At 49.5% G+C, this 18180-nt stretch overlaps 1 protein-coding gene across 1 annotated transcript in view; it reads left to right on the top strand.

The window, feature by feature from the left end:
* Positions 1–18180, top strand: part of SOS1 (SOS Ras/Rac guanine nucleotide exchange factor 1) — a 2649334-nt gene that overhangs the window by 1092083 nt on the left and 1539071 nt on the right. The window contains exon 9 of the mRNA XM_069606702.1: positions 1445–1572. Coding sequence (XP_069462803.1) covers positions 1445–1572 — 128 coding nt within the window. The remainder of the gene's footprint in view (positions 1–1444; positions 1573–18180) is intronic.

Genomic DNA, 18180 nt, shown 5'->3' with positions numbered 1-18180 from the left:
ATAGCTCGTCCTTTGCATTTAAGAGGTCAAGGTGATTTGTGCCACTTTTAAAATGGAAGAGAATCCACTAAGGGAGACGGTCTCCCAGTACTCATAGTCATATGGACTGATCAGTTTCCCCAAACAAATGAGCACAAAGCAAGGAAAGTAAAATAGGGGGCTTTTCCTCTCTCCAAAATGTGATTTCAGCAGTAAAATAAAAAGCAAAAAGAAAAGGTGTCCATAAGCGTATGGGAGGAAAGCAGCAAAAAGAAAATCTTTCCTAATGCATACCATGGTTGGTTGTTTTAGATTATAGATCCCGGTAGTGTATTGCTGTAAATCTGGGATTATCCCATATGTGTCTTTATGTGGAGCATGGAAAAATGTTGCAACTGGGGTATGGGTTGCATGCACATCTTTTCCCATACTAGCTACAACATGTCTGATGCCCATGACAATGTGACGTAGCCGTTCTGAAGCCACACCAGCATTTCCTTGTGTTTGTCAACAGCTTTTTCAAAATACAAGCAGTCTGGCAGGAATATTGTTCAGAAAGAATGTTTCCAAAAGCACGTTTTTTTTCTTTTCTTCTAAAGTAGTAGAAAAATCTCTTTTTGGTGACTTGACACAGTTCGTTGGCTCTTGAAAATTTAAAAATCTGAACTTAAGCTATACAGCTAATATACTCCCATTGTCACAAGGCAAATATTTTGTACTAGAGCAAAATATTAAACTATTTGAATTTCATAAGAACTTTTTCATTTTCTTATTGCAACATATTTGAATGTTATTTAGTTTAATCACTGCATCTGACACCTGTGCTTACAATGCCTTACAATAAAACTAAGGGTGCAAAAGTACTTCGAGAAAAATGTATGGGACATTAGGTTGCATGTTGGTTTGTTGCCGCTCTGAATAGAATCAAAGGAGTGGTCTAATAGGAAGCCTCCTGTTTGTAATTGCATTTCATATTTAATTAATTTGAAGATTCAGTCCAGGACTTTGCTGCAAGTGCCTTTTTCCCAATATTTCTATATACAAAAGGTTATTTGAAGTGTGAAATTCCATTATTTTGGTTCACACATATCGGTCTTAAAAATATCAGTGTGTCCGTCTGTAATTATGGTATAATTTTGTACATTTGCAAATGTGCTAAAATATATTTGAAATGCATGTGGAATAATTGGTTCTCTTTACTGTACAGAGCCCATTTTTACGAAAATGGCTTACATTTAATGTACACTCTATTAGTATATTTCGTTAACTGTGTAATGTATAGACCTAAACCACATCCTAGTGAAAAGTCCAACCTGCGCAAGAAAACATAAATGGCATTTGATTTTTTATGGTAGTCTTCAGCCTATTGTATGCCTGCCCTTTCAAATACATTTTCAGTCACTTATTCTGTTTTGAAAACTGATTGACATCTATTAGAACCATTTTGGCTTTTTATCATTCACAGCAATTGGAAGAGAAGAGTGAGGATGATGAAGACAAAGAATGCTTGAAGCAAGCAATAACTGCCCTTCTGAACCTGCAGAGCAGTATGGAAAGAATTTGCTCCAAAAGCCTTGCCAAACGAAGATTAAGGTGAAAACCATGTTGAACTTGAAACTAGCATCCACCTTTACTCCTGACATGAAAAATTGAGTTTTCTCCATTGAAGGAATTAGAAATGCAGCATGATTAGCCATTGTGGGATTTTCTTTTTCAATTTCCATGTAAAATGTCTGAGAGATGCCATGCTAATTGGGGCCATTATTCTATAATTGCTTGGTTATTGATCTTGAACCCAAGAGCAAGGCCCCTTGAACCGTGATACTAAGAAGTATTCTTTGTATTTCATCTCGAACATTTTATGATTTGTTTTTTATTATTAAAATAATTGACATATATACCAATGATACTCTTTCGTCCCGTCCCCTTTCCTCCATACTGCATGGGCGTCCCTGCCAAGGGACAGGCAAAGGAACCTTTTTCACCAGAAAAACACATTTTCCCCTTTTAAATTAAGAGGTGCGCAGGTGTGCGGCCCTGGGAGCATGCGCTGCCCTGACTCCGCCCTCTAGCGCCACACCTCAGTCCTCTTTTCTACGTCGACTGAGTCCCTTTTTCTACGTCGACAGGAACTGGCCGAATTCACCAGCGCTCCTGGGTTTGGCTTCGGCCATGTAATTCCATGCGCGGATACTTCCTCTTTCGTTTTTTTTTTTAAACTGTTTTTTATTAACATTTTCAATTACATGCTATGCATCCGATTAAAAGCAAACAAATAGACCATGAGATCAGAAGAAAAACACTCAACAGTAGCCCCTCCCAATCCTCCCCCCTGCCCCTTCCCTTCTAGGTTCTGAATTCATGCAGTTATGACCTATCTAAGTATCCCTTATACATCATACAGCACTTAGTTTACACAGTCCGAATAATATAATATAGTAAACACCAACCGGATCCCGCACCAAAGCCCAGAGACTGGTCCAGCTGTAAGAGCGACAACTTTTAACGTGCCGTACACTTGACTTCCCCGTTACCTTCAGACGGTGAAGCCTTCTCAGTCTAGTTCACGAGACATGAAACTTCTAAAGGCTTGCCAATAGTCTTTGGGTCTACTGTGGAAAGCCAGCGTTTGATTGTACTGCATCTCTCTTCGCTCACATGACACCATGAGGTTCAGCCATTGATTTACAGAGGGAGCGGAAGCCGCCCCCCAAGTGTCTGCCAGCAGTGATCTTGCGACTGTGAAGGCAATACCAACCAAGCGCCTGTCACTATGCGTCTGCAGGTCCACCCAGGCCAGTACCCAGGTCTCCAGGGTAAAGGGGATTGGGGCTTCCACCACCTGTACCATAACCTTTGCAACCGCCACCCAAAAAGTTTGAATATAAGAACAAGACCAAGCCACATGAAGAAAATCAGCTGAAGTTTGTTGGCACCTCTTACAGTTCGAAGGTCTGAGTGGGAACAGCTAATGCAGAGTGAGAGGAGAGTAATACAACTGGTGGAGAAATTTAAAATGAATCAAACAAAATCTATTGTTGATGGAGATCGATTTTGTTCTGGGCCAGTATATAACCCCATTGAGATTCTGATGGTGAGCAAGCCATACAACCCTCCCACTTGTCCCCACATGAGGATGAGGCGGGAGGCCCAAGCATCCGGGCAAGGCTATACAAGGACTAGAGCACTAAGAGAGGCCGGAGCCGCCATGCACTCTAATACCGGAGACACCTCAGGAGCATGAGGGAAGTCGAGCCATTTAGCTTTCAACACCTCCTGGAGGCGAAAATACAACAGGTTAACCGGAGTCCAGTCACCTCTGGCCTTAAGTTCCTCCCAGGTTATAAATGAACCTTGCAGTGCTACGTCTCCTACGGAGTGGACTTGCAAATTCCGAAAATGACGAATAGAGACCTGTTCATATTTTAAAGGAATTCATCGGACCCTGTATATGGCCATCATGAGAGAGTACCAAGGTCCAATACCTGCCCATTTAGCCAGTTGATCCCAGGCTTTAAGGGTAATCTCCCAGGGTTGGACCTCTGCTCCCAGGTGACGCTCCCAGGAAGCCCAAAGGAAGCCTCTGAGATTATCCGTTTGTGCGATCGACCTCTCAAGAAGCGAGTGGGGATTCATTCATTGGGGACCACCGCCAAATTGAATATTGGATCTGGGCAACCAGAAAATAAAGAAATAGGTTGGGGACCCCGTGGACACATGTGCTACATAGTGCACGCAATGAGATGCAGGAACGTTTCCCTGCCCAAATCAGCCTAGATATAAAGAGACTTTATGCGGCCTCCCAAAGGAGGCATGAGGCCAAACCGGGACATTATTAAAAATGTTTAACAGTTTTGGTAAAATAACCATTTTAGATAGGCAGATGCGGGCTGCCTGAGAAATAGGGAGATGCACCCACGTGTCTACTCTATGCTCCAAATGTTTCAGGGCGGCGACATACTTCTCCTTGAACGACGATGTGGGGGAGGTGGACACTCTTATACCCAAATAACGGATACCCTGCAGACACCATGCAAAGGACTTGCCCATATCCTGCGGCGCAACCCCAGCCGTGAGTGGAAGCACTTCAGATTTAGACCAATGTATTTGTAGGCCGGACAGCTCCCCAAATGTTGATACCGCCTCCATCACAGGGCGCAAGTTGTTCCGTTCTATATATAACATGTCATCCACGTAGAAGGAGACCATGGAAACATGTGAGCGGATTGTTACCCCGCGGTGGGAGTGGAACTCCCTCAGGGCACAGGCCATTGGCTCGATGGCAAGAGTGAACAAGAGAGGAGAAAAAGGGCACCCTTGTCTAGTGCCCCGTGTAGGGTAAATGGGAGCGGATTGAATCCTGTTTGTGTATATCAGTGCACGAAGGGCTGAGTAAAGAAGACGAATCCAACGAAGAAACGTGGTGCCCATGCCCATGCGGCGAAGGACCTCGAACAGAAAAGGCCATTCAACAGAGTCAAACGCCTTCTCTGCGCCCAAGGCCACCACTGCAATAGGGACATCCGGATTCACATTGTGCATTAATGTAAAAAAGTCTTGGAAGGTTATTTTGAGTAGATGAATCCTGCCTGATCTGGGAGGATCAGCGCGGGCATGTGGGGGAGAAGCCGGTCCGCAAGTAGCTTTGCTAAAACTTTATTGTCCGTGTTTATCAGTGACAAGGGGCGGTACGATGAGCATTTTTTTGGGTCCTTATTAGGCTTGAGTAGCACCGTAACTAGAGCAGTCCGTGTGGACTCCGGAAGTACTCCTGAGGACGCTGCTTCCTTGAACATCTTACAAAGGTGGGGGATAAGTAGGTCCGGAAAGGCCTTATATAATTCAGCCGTTATCCCATCTGTACCTGAGGCCTTACCATTCGGAAGCGACCTTGTCACAATACGGACTTCCTCTTCTGTGGGGGTGGGTCATTAAGGAGCACTCCCACCTCCGGTTCCAGCCAGCCCAGGGCCACCCTGTCAAGATATTGGAGGATGTCATCGTGTCCTGCAGAACTATGAGCAGAATATAACTGCTCATAATATTGGCAGAATGTCTCATTAATCGCCAACGCATCCCTGGTGGGTTCCCCACCCACGGTTTCCACTTCTAGTATGGGGACCAGGTGACTCTCCTGTCTAATGGCCCAGGCAAGAGTTCTGCTTGGACGATTTCCCTCTGCGTACTATGCCGCAGCAATGGGGTCGCCCAGATACCGCTCCTCCCCATCCATTAGAGAGCGGATTTCCTGTCTTTTCGCTGCTAGGTCGGCCTGAAGGGCGGGGGAGCTCCTCCTGTGCTGAAGGAGCTCCATATATATATTTTTTTTATTTCAGAGCGATCGCCCTACAAATACTTTGAGGGCCCCCAACTCTCGTGATATGCACCATCCCCGCAGGAAAACCTTAAAAGTTTCCCATACCACACCCGGGCTGGGGACAGATGCCACATTCAGCTGGAAGAACTCTGCAATAGACTGACGCAGACCCTCCCAGAACACCACATCCTCCAAATCCCGAGCCCAAAACCTCCATCGAAGTGTCTTGGGAGGCGACAAGGGGCCCCTAAATCTCACAAGCACCGGGGAGTGATCCGATAGAGTACGAGGAAGTATTGCCGCCTTGTCTGCCACCCAAGACAGCCCCATGGACATATAGATATCGATCCTGGTCGAGCTCGCGTGAACACCGGAGTGAAACGTGAATTCCCACGCCTCAGGGTGAAGCAAACGCCAAATATCAAACAGCGAGTAATCTGACGTGATAGATTGCCATTTTTGTGCTGCCTGGGGAGGCTGCCTCTGGGCCGATGATGATCTATCTAATACTGGGGAAAGGGCTAAGTTAAAATCCCCCACCCAAACCACCTCATAACCTGGGAAGGCCTGTAGGTGTTCCGAACATGCGTGAAAAAGTCAGGAGAATCATAATTAGGGGCATAAATATTTATTAATATGACAGACCAAGTAGCAATCTCCCCAGCCACTAAAATGAACCGCCCTTCACTGTCCAAAACCTGTTGATGAAGTTTAAATTCCAGAGAGCGATGTATATATATTGCAACACCACAAGAGTGCGTTAAAAAGTAGGACCCATATCTTTGGACACCCAAGCCTGACAGGGCAGGGAGATTGTGATTCTTTCCTAAATGTGTCTCTTGTATACAAAGGACATTGACCCGGTGATTCTTCACATAATTGGCAATTAGATGTGCCTTTTTGTCATTAGTGAAACCCTGAATGTTCCATGTAAGCAATATTATATCTGCGTTACCAGTGGCATGTAGCCCCGGTGCGACTGCTACATTATGGCTGAGTTGGCGTTGCATGTAGTGACTGATGCCGCAAGGATATCGCTTAGTGCTAAGTTGTAGGGGCAGTTTAACAAGTTATGACACACAAAAAACGTTAGAAGCCCAGAAGGGAAGTCCCACCCGTCGCACCCACAAGAACTGAATACACCACCACGGTCGTAACCTACCCCATCCACCCCTCACCCACGCCAGAAACAACAACCTACCAGCCACCAAGACCCACCTCCACGCCCCATCCTACAACCATAACACTTAATCCCCAAAAAAGCGCCGCTGGGCAATGGGGGGGAGCCGGCGGCCGCTGTGCCTCCCGATGGCGAGAGGCTCGGTTACCACATGTTCTTTTTGGCTCAATGTAGCTGATCATACCAGGAGAATTGGACCATATCAAACTGAACGCAAGGTGTTCACTTTAGCTGAAAGACAGGGACCTGACCACCACTGCGAGCGGGGCAAGAGCCCCTCCAAACCAGTTATGGAGGGTGGCTGGGTGACGCTCCCGGGGCCAGGATTTCCTGGGCGAATTTCTCTGCTGCCTCTGATGACGTGAAGAATATGGTCCTCCCCTCATACTCCACCCTGAGCTTAGCGGGATACATCATAGAGTACCCTATGTTTTTCTTTCTGAGGGTGTTCTTTGCCGCTTGAAAAGGTTTCCGTAGCTCCTTAACTTGTTGACTGAAATCCGGAAACAGTCTGATAATTGCAGAGCCCCACCTCAGCGGCCCTTTGGCCCGTGCTGCCCGAAGCATTACACCTCAGTCTCGATAATTAAAAATGCAGGCAATTATAGCCCTTTTGGGGGCCCCAGGAGGAGGTCTGACTGCCAAGGACCTGTGGGCGCGCTCCACCATGAACATGACTGTGACTGGCGGGTTCTCCAGGATCTCTTTAAGTAGTTTTTCCACAAACACTTCCATGTTATCTATTGGAGTGGATTCTGCGACCCCGGTTATCCTGATGTTTTCTCCTCGACCTTCCCTCTAAATCATTGTTCTTAGCGGCCAGCTTTTTAACCGTTTGCTGCAATGAGGCTACCTCCCGTTGTAGGTCTGTAATCTTGTCTTCACCGTACCCAATCCGTTGCTCTGCCTCAGTCATCCTGCCGCACAGCTTATCGATCTGAACTGCAGAGACATCTACTTTACAGGTAAGTGTATCTATTTTTGCGCCCAGACTATCCGTGCCACTCTTAAGCTCCAGCAGGGTCTGATTGAGGGTAGAAATGTCCAATTGATGGGGCTCAGGGTCGTCGCCCTGCCGTGGAGGGTCAGCACGGGTGTCATGATCCATCTTAGATTGTTTTTTCTGGTTCCCTATATCCCAAATGGTTATACACCGAATGCAGATCACCCCACAGACACCCCCGATGGAGACAGGGGCAGGAAGGCAAGAGAGCCCAGGTCGGCGGGACACAGAGCCCGAATGTAATCTGGCATCAAGGAGGCAGGCCAGTCAAGATGAAGATGCCCTCCGTGGCTTATGTATCTCACAATGATTTGAGGTTCAGTGGGGGAGCCTGTGCCCCACCCGTGCACCGGCAAAGACAGGCAGGAACTTCCACTCAAGGTCAGACTTTGTGAAACATAGGGGGGGGACCCCACCCCACCCAAGACCAAGAACCAAAGGTGTATCAGGCAGGCAACAAGGGAATAATCAGGGAGGGGTACAAGGCGTCACACTGAACACTTCGCCTATCACCGCTTTTCAAATGGAACTGCACTGTGTTGAGCCCCTAATGTCCAGCAGCCTGTCTCGAAGCCAAGATAAAGGAGGGGCGAGCCCCGTCATCCAACAGATGAGGTGCCACTTCGCAAATTGTACCGGATATTGATTGGATGTAGTTGCAGCCCCCCCCCCCCCCTTGCAACAGTGCCAAAAGAGTCATGAGCCAGCCCGTCCCCCCACCCCCCCAGCTAACTGCAAGGGGCCCACGCGGCCCGTAGCCACTGGGAGAACTCCAAGGAGGAGGGAGCCAGAGATGCAGGAGCCGCCAGAGATGATGAAGGGGGGGGACCATAGCCATCCGGGGGGCCAGAGTGAACCACAGACCCGCCCTCGGGTCCCCCAACTCACCGCTAGGATTAAGTCGCCCGCACCCACAATAGAACACTGTGCCGGGCTGGAACCGCCGCCGCCTCTGCCCCGCGATCACAAACTCCACAGGATCAAGTCCACCAGGCCGTCGAGGCCCACTCTGGCCGCGCCAGTGCCCAGCCCGGAGCTCGGCGCGCAGGCGAGTCCCCTCGCGCTCCAATGCGCCAGCCTCCAAGCTGCCACCATTCACAGCCTCCAGGACACCGGACTCCCTAGAGCAGCGGGGCTGGCAGCAGGCACAAGCACAGCAGGGCGGCGAGGCACTCCGGCCCCACACAGCTCGGGAGAATGCAGCGGGACTGTCCCCAAAGAAGATGACCGGCGCCGTGGGGGGGGGAACCAGCCGCCACACCGAAGCCCTCAATGCTGGTCTCCTCCAATATCCCGCACCTCGATTTTACTTCAATATATGTGGCGGTTGGTCCATCAGTCTCTTCCTTGCTTCATAGAGACAGCCACACGGCCAAAAACGCGGTGATGCCAAATATTTCCCCGAGCCTCTGCCGGAGCACTTTCAGGCTGCGGTCATTTCGCGAGCCGCGCAACAGTGCCCCCCTTGCTTCTTATCTTTCCTTTTTTGTCTTTTTATCATTCAGGTCCTCAGGCGTCGCGCTCCTCCCCGGCGCATGTCGACTTCTACAGGTTTCAGCAAGTGCCCATCCTGTGACGGGCTCTTCCTGACTAAAGACCCCCACGCACTCTGCCTACGGTGCTTTGCCCCAGACCACGGCTGGTAAGCTTGTACCGCATGCAACGCGCTCTCCTTGAGGTCTCTGAAGAACTGACTAGTCAGGTGGAAGGCGCTCTTCCAGAGATCGCCTCCAAAGGACCTAAAGGACTTTGTCTATCGTAGATCCAGGCCCAAGATAGGGCTGCTCTTTTCCAGTGCACCCCGTAAAGGAGACTCCTTCCCAAGGACTCGCCCGTGCGGGAAGGACCGCTCAGGTTCTTGTACCAGCACAAGTACCGAGGCTGTATCAGCTACCGGCTGGCAGGCCGAGGGGTCAATAGATCTTCTCCAGCATTGGATCTTTCATGGATTCACATGCTTAGAATATTCCCCGTCAGGCTCAACCAAGGGTTCCCAGACTGACGACAGGGAGTATTCTAAGCATGTGAATCCATGAAAGATACCAATGCTGGAGAAATGGAGTTACAGGTAAGAAACTATTCCCTTCTCCAGCATTGGATCTTTCATGGATTCACATGCTTAGAATATTCCCCATCAGGCTCAACGAAGGGTTCCCAGACTGACGACAGGGAATATTCTAAGCATGTGAATCCATGAAAGATACCAATGCTGGAGAAATGGAGTTACAGGTAAGAAACTATTCCCTTCCCGGTGACAGTGCTGAGGGACCGCAAGGTTCTTTTACCGGGTCTTCACCCAAAGGGCTGGGCCCTAGTTCCGGCAACATGTCTGAGGGGACGCCTATACGCAGTTCTAGCAGCAGATCGGCCAAGGGTGAAATGCCTACCGGGCCTCAGCCTGAGGAACAGGGTGGGCCCCATGATCCGCACTCTAGAGTCCTGGGCGGGTCCCAGTGAGCAGAGCAACACGACACGTGGAAGGCAGCTCGACAAAATGGCCGATGTGCCAGAAAATCCAGACATCTGGCCGTCGCCGCTCCAGGGAAGGTTTCTGCCATTGGAGCATCTTGTGTCATGGTGGGACTGGTGTCAACCAGGTATGTGGCCTATTGCTTACCCTTCCTTTGTGCAAGGCAGGTTCCCGCTGCGTCCATATGGGCAGGGTACCCAACTGCTCCAGCAGCCTCTCACTACCCTGTCAATATTGCATACCACCATTCCGACCTGTGAGGACAGCTTCTTCGAACGGTTCCTCGGGCTCATGAAATCTCCTCGGATGGGGGACATCCTCAGGGATGCCATCAGGGAGGTGCACCCGCCAATGGCACCGGCCCCTCAGGCTCCGGTGCCGACACCCCTAGCCCCTGTTCAGCCTCATGTCCAGGCGGTTCCGCCTCAGCCTCAGCCTCAGCCTCTGGCCTCCACACCGCAGCCCCCGGCTCCCAACTGCCGGCCTCTGGTCCCTGACCAACTGGACCCGCAGGCGGACACAGATGAGGAGGAGGACCCTAACATGCCATCTTCGGCCAAAGCTTTCCACGAACGTCTGGCAGGGCTGGCAGAGTACTTGGGCCTTCCTCAACCCGAGGTTGAGCAACCAGCAGAGGGGGTCCTCACAGAAGTCCTCATGCTACGTCCTGCGACTAGAACGGGGATCCTGATGCAGAAGGACGTAGTTGCCTTGGCCAAGAAAAGTTGGCTCAAACCCCACACAGTCCAGCCGGTGAACAAACGCCTGAACGCCAAGTACAGGCAGATGGAGGGTGATACACTCTTGCTATTGGCCCAGCCTCAGCCACACTCATCGGTGATTGCTGCAGCATCACAATACTCCAAGCCTCAGTCATCCTCAGCCTCCTCCTCTGCTGCGCTGTTAAGCAAGGAGGATAAGATCTTGGAGGCGTACAGGAAGAAGCTGTATTCCAACGCGTCCTTTCACCTTCGCCAAGCCAACGCAAATGCCATGCTGGCAGCCGTTAACCAGATGCTCTGGCGGGAAATTGCGGATTTCCTTCCAGATGATTCAAGGCGGGATTGGCAGAGGCCAAGATGGTGGCGCAGGACATCATGGAGCCCACAGTGGCCCACATTCACATCTCTGGCCGTGCCATTTGCATTGCCACGGACATGAGAAGAATGGCCTAGCTCTTCTACAAAATTCCACCTGGATGTTCAGGATCGCATCTTGGATCTTCCGTTAGAAGGGGGTGACCCCTTCCACTCCACAACAGATGAGGAGCTGGATAAAAATAAAAACAGCTTGCAAACGGCCAAGTCTTTATCTGTCTTGACAAAGGCCATGCCCAAAACGTACACCCAGTCACAGCAGCGCTCAGACAAGGGGCGTACATACGGAGGGTTCCGTGGCTTCCAAGAGCAGAGGTCCGGGCAACCTGACCGTTCGCTGACTCAATATCGGCACAAGCAACAAAAAGGGGGAATGGGGGGGGAGTAAGGGCTTTTTCCAGTCTCCCTCCTCCGCAACAGCCTCAGAGGGAAAGAAGGCATGACATGCCCCTCCAGGCCATGTGTCTCCAGTTGGAGACAGGCTTGCTCTCTATGCATATTTATGGTGACAGAATTCTGCGGACATCTGGATCCTCTGTAGTCTCTACGGGGCACCGCCTCCCTATCCCAGCCTCTCTTCCCTCCTCTCCTGCATTCCCACAGTTTGGGACAGGTTGGGACAGCAACTTTTTTGGTAGAGATCCAGTCGCTCGTACAGAGCCAGGCAGTGGAGGAAGTCCCAGCCTCCCAGCAAGGCTTGGGCTTTTACTCCAGGATGTTCGCCATTCAGAAGAACAACCAGGCAGGCCTGAGAGTTGTGCTGGACCTTTCCACGCACAACCTCTCCCTACCTCTACAAAAATTCAAGATGGTTACGCCAGTTTTGATAGCGGAGACATTGTGCAAGGGAGACTGGATGTGCTCCCTGGATCTGAAGGACACGTACCTACACGTCCCGATCTGGCAGCCTCATTCTTTTCTACGATTCAGGATTATGGGCTACCACTTCCAATAGAAGGTGCTTTCTTTCGGCCTCAACTCTGCCCCCAGGGTCTTTACCAGGCTGATGAACACTGTGGCGGCCCTCCTCAGGTCGCAGGGCCACCATATCTACCCGTACCTTGACGACTGGCTCGTCAGGGTGACATCTCCGGAAGCAGTGCACCATACTTCCCAGGCTCTTATGAAAATGCTGCACAAGCTGGGTTTTTCACTCCACTTCAAGAAGTCGCAGCTGCAGCCCACGCAGAGACTGGCCTTCTTGGGTCTCATTTGGGACATGGGCTCCGAGAGAGTTTTGCCCTAGGAGGACAAGATCACGTCCCTCAGGAGGTCAGAGAAGTGACCTCGGCTCTCATGGCAGCAGTCCTCTTGGCCGTCACTCACACAAGACTCAGGAGGAGAAGGATAGAGCTGCACTTTGCAGCCTCTTGGAACGAGGAGTGTGGTTCTCAGTCGGAGATGATCAATGTTCCTATATCACTTCACCCGGACCTCACATGGTGGTCCAGGGATTGCAGCATTCAGCTGGGCAGGCCTTTCCGTCAACCCACCCCGCAGGTCACCATCACCACGGACTCCTTTCTCAAGGGTTGGGGGGGCCACCCTGGACAGCACTTTGTCCATGCCACCTGGACCCGGCGTGAGCAATTGGCTGGAACTGAAAGCTATCTGGCTGGCACTCAGAGCCTTCCTTCCGATTATCGTGGGCAAGGTCGTCCTCATTCAGACAGACAACTCGACCAGCATGTTCTACGTCAACAAGCGGGGGGGGGGGGGGTGGTACCAGATCCCCCTCCACTGTGCAGGCTTGCAGTCAGCATGTGCGAATGGGCCCTGGAGAACGTCTGCCTCAGGGCTGTCCAACTGCTGGGGGAATCCAACCTGCAGGCAGACAGACTCAGCAGTTTGTTTAGGGGTAGACAACTACGAGTGGCAGTTGAACAACCTAGTACTGCAGGAAATCTTCTACAAGTGAGGACACCCCCAGGGGGACCTCTTTGCCTCAGGGGACAACAGAAAGTGCCAATTTGCCCCCCGGTAGGGTCGGGGCCCCAGCTCCCTGGGCGATGCATTCCAGATTCAGTGGGATGGAATGACAGCATACACCTTCCCGCCCACACCACTGATACACAGGGTGATATGCAAGATCAAGGAATCTCGCCACCTCGGATTCCTTCTAATAGCACCATGGTGGCCGGCCAGGCCATGGTTCTCGGAGCTGTTCAGCCTCTCGGTGAGGCCACCCGTTCGCCTCCCGACGGTCCCAGCACATCTTCTGGAGCAGCAGGGGCGCAGGGACATCCACCCTGCGCCACAGAAACTAGCCCTTGCAGCATGGTTCCTGCACAGGTAACGCTAGATCACCTCAGTCTATCCCAGGCTAATCTAGAGATCTTACAGGGCGCCAGGAGCAAGTCTACCAGAGCCCAGTATAAGAGCAAGTGGACCAGGTTCTGCCACTGGGCAGACTTTAAGGGTATCAACCCCCTTGCATGTACCTTGGACGACGTGCTCTCCTTCTCGGCGCACCTCGCCCACTCAGGCGTTGCCGCACTTACTTGGCAGCCATTGGGGCTTACAGAAACTCGGAGGAGGACATCTTTTCCTCTTCCAACCCGATTATCAAGAAACATTTGACGGGACTCGGCAGGCTCTACCCGCCCATCAAGAGGCCCCACCCTGTGTGGGACCTCAACATAGTTCTGGAGGCACTGGCGCACACACCATTTGAACCAATGGCGTCCGCGGACATCAGGCTAATCCCCATAAAGATGGCCTTGCTAGTATGCCTCACCTCGGCTCGCAGAATCAGTGAAATCCAGTCCCGCGGACACACCTAGCATTCTTACCCAAGGTGCCTTCTGCATTCCATCTGAGCAAGTCGGATGAACTTTTTGTCACCTTCGGCGGATCAAGACGGGGATATCGGGCCTCTGATGCCTCCATAGCCCGTTGGATGGTCTCGGTCATCAAAGAAGCTTACGAGGGACAGCACAAGCCACTGCCGGCCAACATGCACGCCCACATCGTCGGAGCCAAAGCAACGGCCATCGCTTTCCAGCAGAGCGTCCCTGGCAAGTCATAAGCAGGGCAGCCACATGGGCCACCCCTTCGGCTTTCTGCAAGAACTACTGTCTGGATGCCGGTTCTAGATCAGCTGCGGCTTTCGGACAGGCGGTTCTTGGAAACCTGTTTGCTTAAGGAGGGTCTCCTCTCCACCCTGGGGCTACATTCAGTTGTAATTGCCCTTGCAGTATGGAGGAAAGGGGACGGGATGTAAGAGTAATTAGAAGTTACTCACCGTAGTTACTAACATACTCTTAGTCGTTAGTCCCCTTTCCTCCCTGTGTCCCACCAACCTCCCTCCTAATAAAACATGTTGTCATTAGGCAATGTTAATCTATCGTCGAGGCGTCCTATGGGTACTGAGGTGTGGCGCCGGAGGGCGGAGTCAGGGCAGCGCATGCTCCCAGTTCCGCAGCCCCACTTTAAAGGGGAAGGTGTTTTTTTCTGGTGAAAAAGGTTCTGTCTCCCGTCCCTTGGAAGAGACTCCCTTGCAGTATAGAGGAAAGGGGACTAAGGACTAAGAGTACGTTAGTCACTACGGTGAGGAAATTATATTTGATTCAGTAATTTAATACAAATGCATAGCGAGGAAACCCATTCAAAACAAGGCCAATGCATTTCGGACTTGCCATCATCAGTTCTGAATCTACAAAAAAAGAGAAGAAAAAAAAAAAGCAAACTGTTATATTCAATCATTGGTGATTTCCAAAATACATGTATTATATAACCTATCGTCCAAGCATACCTGTATTGAATTACTTTGAATTGAGTCATTTGTAATGTGCACCGGAAGAAACTAATTGTATTTAGGTGCAGATGAAAACGGGAACAAAAGGAAAAAAAGAGGAATGCTCCATTTCAGAGCGAGCAACAAAGTCCAGACAGTTGACACCCACGATAGAAAATGGGTTCATTTAAACGAATTAATTTTTAACCCTTTGCGGCATTGAGATAAGGATTTCGATGCCTGAATTTCCAGGGGGAGTCTCTTCCATAACTTGGGCCCATAGACTGCAAATCTCAGATCGCCCCTGAAAACGCAGGAGGATGATGATGGAATTCTCAGTAACAGTTTAGCCTCAGACCTGAGCATATGGGTCGGAAGATATCTGCAGATTTTATCCCCCTAATAAGCTAGGACCAGATTAAGCATTTAAATATAAGACCACACTTCTAAATCCTCACCCTAAACACCAGTCATACTGCAGCGTTTTGAGGCTTTTGTAACCGCTGGCATTGTTTAGATGAAATACCTGGAAGCAGGTTATTGCAGTAGTCCAGTTGGGAGTGGACCAAGGCTCCAATTACTACTGCCTGGATTTCTGATGGAACATAAGGCAGTACCTGCCGCAGCAGATGGAGACTGTACAATATAGATTGCACCGTAGCACTCACCTGACCTTCACTGCTCAGGTTCTCCTGCCAAATACAACCTAAATTGTTTACCTTGGTAGCAAAAGGCAGATTTGCACCCAAAAAGTGTGGTGACTGAGGGTGTGTGCCAGGTTCAAGAATGTGTTTTGGTTCAAACAACCCAACTTCAGTTTTATTTGCATTGAAGTTGCAGCCAGTTTGATGACATCCAACTACTAATATTATTCAAACAGTGTTTGACTCTGAGCAAATACTTTTCCACGTTACCTATTTTTACATATACCTAGGTGTCATCAGCATAGGGATGAATGTTTAGCTCATGCTTCCTCAGGATTTCCATCAAGGGGCAGAGGTATACATTGAATACTAGAGGGCTTAACAAAGACCTCTGTGACACTCCACAAGTTTGGGTCAGAGGATCAGACACCCACCCCCCCAATTTGACCTGTTGCTGTTGTCATGTTAAAAATGATTTGAAACCATATAATGCTTGTGCTGACGCTTTTCTGATGGTACTATGACAGTTGAGTAAGATACAGTGATCCACTGTACCAAAGGTGACAGGTAGATCCAGCATGACCAATGGGGACAGATCCACCTGGTCTGCACCGTCTAAGAGGTTATCCAACACCGACAATAAAGCAGTCTCAGTGCCGAACCTTGGACGAAAGAGGGTCTAGTAAAAGTTCTTATTCCACATGCTCCTGTAGCTGTAATGTGACAACTTTCTCAAGGACTTTCCCAGTCCATGGAAGTCCAGCTACTGGCCAATAATTCTGGAAGTTCTAAGGATCCAGATTAGATTTCTTCAAAAGAGGTGTAACCATGGACTTTTTCAACTCCCGCGGTACTGAACCATATGGTAATGATTTGTTCACAAACAGCGTCATGAATGGTGAGATTAACCAGGCTGGGTGTTTTTCCACACTCGCTGGTAAAGGGAAAACTATGTTATTCGTAGCCTCCACAACCCTTCAAGTATGGACTAAATAGTCTCCTCAGAGGTGAACATTCAAACGGGGGGCATGATGGATATTGCTTGCATCCTCCATTAATGAAGCATGATGAGAGCACCTATTGGAACTATTTGACTAACGTTGATTGGAGGAGATTTGTTCCTGTAAAAGTTCTATTTTACTTTCGAAAAATAGAGAAAAAGCATTGGCTTACACCAAGGAGGGTTCAGAGGGAGGGGGAAGCGCAGATAGTGTGGCAAAGTAAAGTAGAGATAATGGAGATCTGTCCTGTATCATCATGCGCTGTTTAGGATCCTTAGGATTGCTCACAGACCTTTGTGTGGCTAAGCAATTATTATTCCCATGACGTCAACTCTTCAAGGAATACCTAGCTTCATTTCATCTTCAACCAGGATTTATAGAAAGCTATCAAATTCAGTGGCCCTCATGATCAGAATCTTGCCAAGATGCAACATCTCTTCATCTTGCTGCACACCTGTAGTTGATGCTTGCATCTATTAGCACCAAGGCTTTTGTTGAGGGAAATGTCCCAACAGCTGAAGAATGCAGTTATCCATATGCTTCCAAAAGACAATCCTGAGTGTGTCAAGTCAGAATCAGGAGACTGAAAACTCTTGGTGGTTTATACTGAATGCTTTTATTTTAGTTCCCCAAAAGCATTTTGTAGCCTACAACCTTGGTCCCTACACTAAAAGATAGAAGAGTTCAAAGGGTGCATAACAGGATGTCATCTAAAATAGTCTTTCTGCCATCTAGAAACCTAAACTAGCCTAACCCCAAACCTTGCCACTATAAACAAAATCTAAATCAGACACAAATTTACTCAATGGCCTTTTGCCAAAATGGCTGGTTTCTATCCAGCACTGCACGGTCTCTGGAGTGGCCAAGGGATTCTTGCCCTAAGCAGGATTCCAATATTCTTTTGCCCAAACTACTGTTCCAGCATAAAAGTTCAATAAGCCTCCTCAGGGCCTCCTACCCATGGTACAAGGGTATGAAAAATGTCTCAAGGCCACCTAGCCTGTTATTCAGTTCCAGTACTGTTCAAAGCAAAGTCCTCTTAAATGTCTTTAGACAGCCAAGCCTCTTCTTTCTTGGTTCTGAACCCCTTTGGTTCCACCCCTCTCTTGGGTCTCTATTTTCACACACTCTTGGGGTTGGTCTGATAGTGGCCCCCTCTGTGTTCGATGGATTCTCTCCCCGCCCTGGGGTCTTGGGTTTCACACGCCCATGTGGCTTGCTTGGGCTCTCATCCCTTCTGACACTTCAGCTCTCAACCTAGTGTGGGGTATATAGATGCACGTCCCATCTCGGGCTATCTGGTGCCTCAGCCCCTTTTGGGCTCTTCATCTTCTCATCCCGGCATGGGGTATATATGGGCCTCCCCCCACCCCACGTTTCCCTGAAAGCACTGCTTACCTGACTTGCTAGGGTGACATTTCTCGGGGGTGGCAGGAGCGTGTTTCTTCCTTGTGGAGAGTGGACGAATTCACTGGATTAAGCACATGACCCAGTCATACTTTCTATCTACTTATGTAGAAGCTTTTATGGCAATGTTGCCAGTAAATGCTCTGCAATACACCATTTTCAATTTACTCACACCAGTGAATACCCCTTAATCAGTCGACTCCGGAGCACCTTCAAGAGCTGGACTATAGTCCACCTTTACTGTTTGTCATATATTCATCCCCAACCTTTAACACAGTCCACCAGGTGACACTTTTTAATGGACCCTGAGATTGGTTCGACAAGTCCTGGTTCACATTTTGTACAT

Source organism: Ambystoma mexicanum, chromosome 4p (genome assembly GCF_040938575.1).
Source record: "Ambystoma mexicanum isolate Mex_15411 chromosome 4p, UKY_AmexF1_1, whole genome shotgun sequence".
Taxonomy (NCBI): domain Eukaryota; kingdom Metazoa; phylum Chordata; class Amphibia; order Caudata; family Ambystomatidae; genus Ambystoma; species Ambystoma mexicanum.
This window is presented reverse-complemented; position numbering and strand designations above follow the sequence as displayed.